The following is a 6,000-nucleotide window of genomic DNA, read 5'->3' on the forward strand; positions in this document are numbered from 1 at the left end:
TTCCCAGGAATCAGAGCCAGCGAATGGTCAGTGTCACTCACTGTTCTTATTTTTACAATCATCAAAATGGAGATAATATAGCTGCACTGACTGAAGTCAGCCACACAGTAATCTTACCAAGCAGTTGACGTATCTGTGCGATTCTGCTCCGGAAGAAATATAAATATATAGAATATTAAAATCTAGTTAATCTGACTATAATCACTTTTTCTCTTTGTTTGATTTCTGTACCATTCTATAAGTTATGATATCCATATGACCCTATAATATTATTGAAAATATCAATAACCTTTATTATTGATGTAATTATCCTTTTTTGATAATAAGTTGCACTAATTGCTAAATAAGTCAAAGCAAATAATATGTTACTCTACAATAAAAACAAAATCTCAGGTGGATATTTTACTTATTTTATTTTCAAGCACTAATGATTAATTGTTCAGTATTCCATATTCCTAAACTTCAGTTGGGTCTTGATTTATTTATGATTCCACACAGTTTGGACATAGCTTCTATATAAAGCTTTTCAAACATTTAGAATTGTTAAATTGTTATTTGTGGTTTTCATACAGAAATTGTGAAATGTTTTATGACTAGTACCTGATAATAAATAAAATGTACTCTGTGATGAACAAATGTAATGGCTAGTCCACCTTGAATGACTCCTGTGCCTGTAGTTGAAAAAGTTTAAAAGTTAGGGAAACTATTGAAATTATTTGTAAATGAAGTGAGATGAGTGCATTCCTGAGGGAAAGATTTTACTCTTTCCTCGCAGGTGTTTTACATATTCTAAAGAACCAATGATTCAATAGGGGCTGTGTTCCACTTCACTTTAAACATCCACTGGCTAACTGCCCTAAGCGCTTCCCCTCAGGGGAATCCCCCCACCATTTTGGAAGTCCATTCCACTTGGTTAAGTGAACAAAGGAAGTTTCTACTGACAGACCTTCAACCCCTCAGTTTTGACCGAGGGAGCGAGCCTACTCTTCAGACAGCTCCATATCCCACAATGCAACTTGATTGTGACGTGACAGCAGATCGCGGTTCATCAACCCCACCCCCACACAACTCTAATGTATGATGAAAGTGAAGTTAGGTCAATTAAGCAGTTTAGAAAATTTATACTGAGATTTAACAGCATAATACTTACCTTAAACTAACTGTTTATCACAGTTATAGCCTAACTGTTATGTTACCATTTTCATTTTTGTAAAGCATTACTGCCTGTCACACCTCCGCTGGTGCCTTCAGATGTCGAGCTACAGGGTCATCAGCTGGGAGACACCCATCATGGATGTTTGCCCCATTAATCCCAGAACATCTCCTGGTGGTGGGGCAGTGGTCAGGGACGTCTCCCTGCCACCCCCGCAGCTGGACATCGGATCCTCTCAATTCCCACTTGTTCTTGCTCTTCTATCAAGACATTCCTCCATTCTTGTCAAGACATACCATACAACCAGGTTTTAACACCACCCCCCCTACCCCATGAGCAGACCTACCGTACGTCCAAGGCCTCGTCTCTGTTAGAAAAAACACAAGCTATCAAACTCTGCCTACCACAAGTCCAGTGCCTGTCCTTAAACCAGTCCTCCAACAGATTAAGTAGGACAATTCATTCTAATGAAAAAATAACTTTTAAACATATACGATTTATATATAAGCCTCTAAAATTACAACTAAGCTTTAACATTGTTTTCTCAGATGAAGAATTCACTAAATAATTCCACAAAATGACATCTGCCCTTGACGTGCTCCAAGTGATCAAGGGTTTAGGGCAGGGGTTCTCAATGGGGCAGGGCTGAGAGCAAATTAGTAGAGAGTTGGGTGTTAGGTTACAAATGAGGGACGTTTATCAGTCATAATACGCAAATCTATCGTCAAGTTCCTCTTTGTACAAACACCATTTCCTCAGAATTTCTTTCAAGACAGTGATCATCTTTTGTCTAGAAGCCCTCTAACTTCGCCATCAATATACATGAGTCAGCAGGCGGAATCTTCGTGGGAAGACTTTCCGCTCCCCTGCAGTGCTCTGGCAAACATCACACCGCTTCGCTGGTGAACGTGCCTCAGCATCCTGATTCCCCGCAGTGCTTTGGCAGGGTTTATGTATCCTTACAAAGCAATTGTATATTGTGTATTGTATATTGTGTGATATATAAATTAATATATATTTATATCTAAAAGAGTCACTTATGTGTTCTCATCTTTTTAAAGATGTCGTTCCGTAAGTGTTCCTTGTGCGAGAGGCACATCCCACCATCAGATCAGAGTGAAAGCTGTGTTTACTGTCTGGGCTGCGCCCACACAGAGTCAGCTCTCATGGAGATAGCTGTCCTCACTGTGAGGGCATAAGTCTCAAGACCCTTCGCTCGCGAATCACCCTCGTTCTGACGGACGATTCAGCCTCGCGCCCTCCCACCTGCCTATTTTGTGATACCCGAGGATTCACACAAGGAGGCACGGTGGGGCCGCGAGTTCAAGCAGGATGACTTTGAAGTGGTCCTCGTGGCGGCACACGCCCCGTAAGCGCCTCAGTCTCTGCAAAGTGCATGTTTTCCAATACGCTACGTGCAAGACAAGCTCCGACCTTCTGAAAGAGCGGGCAGCCTAGTCTCGTGCAGTGTTCTGACACTGGGGATGATAATGATGAAGTCACATCTCTTGCTTCATCAGGCAAGTGGTCAGTGGATGATGCTGTCACCCCTCCCCCCAGCGAGGGAGAGGAACATGCATGCTCCACTGACAGGGAGATGCTCTGTGTCCTTACATGGGTGGTTGAAGAGCTTCACCTTGAGTGGTCTCCCCCAGAGGAACCTGAACAGTCTCGCCTCTATGAATGGTTCCTGCAGTCCGGACACTGTCAAACAGCAGCATCCTGCAATTCTGCCCTATTCTTCCCCGAAGTTCATAACGAACTAACTAAGTCCTGGCGCATGCCCTTCTCGGCGTGCTCACGCAGTGACGCCATGCTCTTTAATGTGGATCACGGGGAAGAAAACGTTATGCCCAATTACCCCCTTTGGAGGAGGCGGTAGCGGCACACCTCTGCCCAGTGAGTAACAGGGTGTGGAAATCACGGCCCATACATCCTTCCAAACCGTGTCGACAAATGTCCGCACTGGTGGGAAATGCTTACTCAGCGGCAAGACATGCTGTATCAGCACTCCACGCAATAGCGGTGCTCCAGGTATTTCAAGCCAAGCTGCTCAGGCAACTGGACTAGCACGGCTTTGATCCAGAGACATTGAAAGAGCTCCGCACTGCTACAGACTTAGCGCTGCATACCACAAATTTCACTGCGCAAGCCATCGGCAAGTCCATGGGCAACCTGGCAGTTCTGGATCGACATATGGTTGACCCTCACAGAAATGAGCGATAAGGAAAAAGCCACTCTTTTGGATGCTCCAGTGTCTCCAGTCGGCCTCTTTGGCGGCTCTGTGAATAAGTTTGCTGAGTCGTAACAATGCTCAGCAAAGCAATCACAGGCTATGAAACACTTTATACCCAAATGGAGTATATCACAGCCAGTTCGCCCTTGCTCTGTTTTGAGCCAGCACCTGACTAAAAGTCCCATACCTGCTGCCTCACTGGCACCTGCGTATCAGCACGCGCAGCAAAAGCGCTCCTGATGGGCACAACCCTTTGAAGCAGAAAGCAGAGCCCGTGGTTCCCTCAGGGTCTGCTCCAAAAAACGCTCGATTGGAGACATAAAACATTGTTCCCCATCCCACCACTACTGGCTGTCGGGAAAGGAATATTGTTGCTCACAATATTGTTCAAAATGTTGTTTCTGTGTCTTGCACTCAAATAAATGCAATAAGAAATGCAATAAATGCAAAAAAGAATACAGCACTCGTTGCAAATGCACGAGATACTCACACATTCTCAAAAAAGAGCCCTTTTGGAGTGAGCATCATCTCCTCTCCCTGAGAGCGACATATGTCCCAGGCTGCCTGAATTACGGCACGGGCCTACTGTCACGCCAAGGGGTGATGCCAGGCGAATGGAGACTTCATCCTCAAACTGTGTTGAGGATATGAGAAATATTCTGCAAAGCAGAAATCGATCTATTTGCCTCAGTGGAGAATTCCCACTGTCCCTTCTGGTACTCAAAGTCCCAAGCCCTGCTGGGAACGCACACAATGGCACACAAATGGCTGGCAAAACGCAAATATGCATTTCCCCCGGTATGCCTAATTCACTCTGTCATATGTAAAGTCCGAGAGTACAAGGAAACGGTTCTCTTAGTTGCGCCGAAATGGCCCAACCAGCCATGGTTTTCGGAAATGAGGGAGATGCTGTTCAGCTTGTCATGGGAAATACCGCTGAGGAGGGATCTCCTCTCTCAGGCTTAAGGCAAAATCTGGCATCCCCAGCCCCAGCTGTGACACCTGAATTGAACCAGAACTGACGTGTTCAGTCATGATCACCATTTTACAGGCCAGGGCACCATCCACGAGATGCCTCTACGTGCTAAAATGGAAGGTGTTCACTGATTGGTGTCTCTTACATGGCAAGGACCCAGTAAACTGCCCCATACACGAAATTCTAATATTTCTTCAAGAGCGATTAGACGCAGGACTCACCCCATCAATGCTCAAAGTGTATGTGGCAACTATATCTGCATATCACGCATATGAAACTGGTGCCTCTATAGGCAAGCATGATTTAATTATAAAGTTCCTTAAGGGAACAAGGCAATTAAACCCACCTCGGGTTATATATACATATATATGTATATATATATATATATATATATATATATATATACACACACACACATACACGTATATATACACATACACTATATGACCAAAAGTTTGTGGACACCCCCTTCTAATTAACGAATTTGGTTACTCCATTAAATCTAGTAAAGAAAAATCTTAATGTTTCTTTATGTAATGGCTTGGGCTTTGTGTGCTTCCAAATTTGTGGCAACTGTTTGGGGATAGCCCTTTTCTATTCCAGCATGACAATGCCCCTGTGAACAAAGTGAGGTCCATAAGGAAATGGTTTACTGTGTCTGACGTGGAAGAAATTGACTGGCCTGCACAAAGCCCAGACCTGAACCCCACGGATCACTTTTGGGGTGAACTGGAACAGCAACTGTAAGTCAGGCCCCATCGACCAACATCAGTTCCTGACCTCACTGATAGCCTTGTGTCTGAATGAGAGCAAATCCCTGCAGCCATGTTACTACATACAGTATAGTGGAAAGCCTTTCCAAAAGAGTGGAAGCTGTTATTACAGCAAAAGGGGAAATTGATGTCTAAGGTTTTGAAATCAAATGTTCATCAAGCATATATGGTGTCCACAAAATTTTGGCTATATAGTGTGTGTGTGTGTGTGTGTGTGTGTGTGTGTGTGTGTATATGTACAGGTGCATCTCAATAAATTAGAATGTCGTGGAAAAGTTCATTTATTTCAGTAATTCAACTCAAATTGTGAAACTCGTGTATTAAATAAATTCAATGCACACAGACTGAAGTAATTTAAGTCTTTGGTTCTTTTAATTGTGATGATTTTGGCTCACATTTAACAAAAACCCACCAATTCACTCTCAAAAAATTAGAATACATCATAAGACCAATAAAAAAACATTTTTAGTGAATTGTTGGCCTTCTGGAAAGTATGTTCATTTACTGTATATGTACTCAATACTTGGTAGGGGCTCCTTTTGCTTTAATTACTGCCTCAATTCGGCGTGGCATGGAGGTGATCAGTTTGTGGCACTGCTGAGGTGGTATGGAAGCCCAGGTTTCTTTGACAGTGGCTTTCAGCTCATCTGCATTTTTTGGTCTCTTGTTTCTCATTTTCCTCTTGACAATACCCCATAGATTCTCTATGGGGTTCAGGTCTGGTGAGTTTGCTGCCCAGTCAAGCACACCAACACCATGGTCATTTAACCAACTTTTGGTGCTTTTGGCAGTGTGGGCAGGTGCCAAATCCTGCTGGAAAATGAAATCAGCATCTTTAAAAAGCTGGTCAGCAGAAGGAAGC

At 43.6% G+C, this 6,000-nt stretch overlaps 1 protein-coding gene across 1 annotated transcript in view; it reads left to right on the forward strand.

Annotated features, from left to right (window-relative positions):
- Positions 1–628, forward strand: part of mslna (mesothelin a) — a 54,741-nt gene extending 54,113 nt beyond the window's left edge. The window contains exon 62 of the mRNA XM_051714857.1: positions 8–628. Within this exon, the coding sequence (XP_051570817.1) occupies positions 8–81 (74 nt within the window). The 3' untranslated portion in view covers positions 82–628. The remainder of the gene's footprint in view (positions 1–7) is intronic.
- Positions 629–6,000: the final 5,372 nt, after the last annotated feature.

The sequence above is a fragment of the Myxocyprinus asiaticus genome, chromosome 13 (assembly GCF_019703515.2).
Source record: "Myxocyprinus asiaticus isolate MX2 ecotype Aquarium Trade chromosome 13, UBuf_Myxa_2, whole genome shotgun sequence".
Taxonomy (NCBI): Eukaryota; Metazoa; Chordata; class Actinopteri; order Cypriniformes; family Catostomidae; genus Myxocyprinus; species Myxocyprinus asiaticus.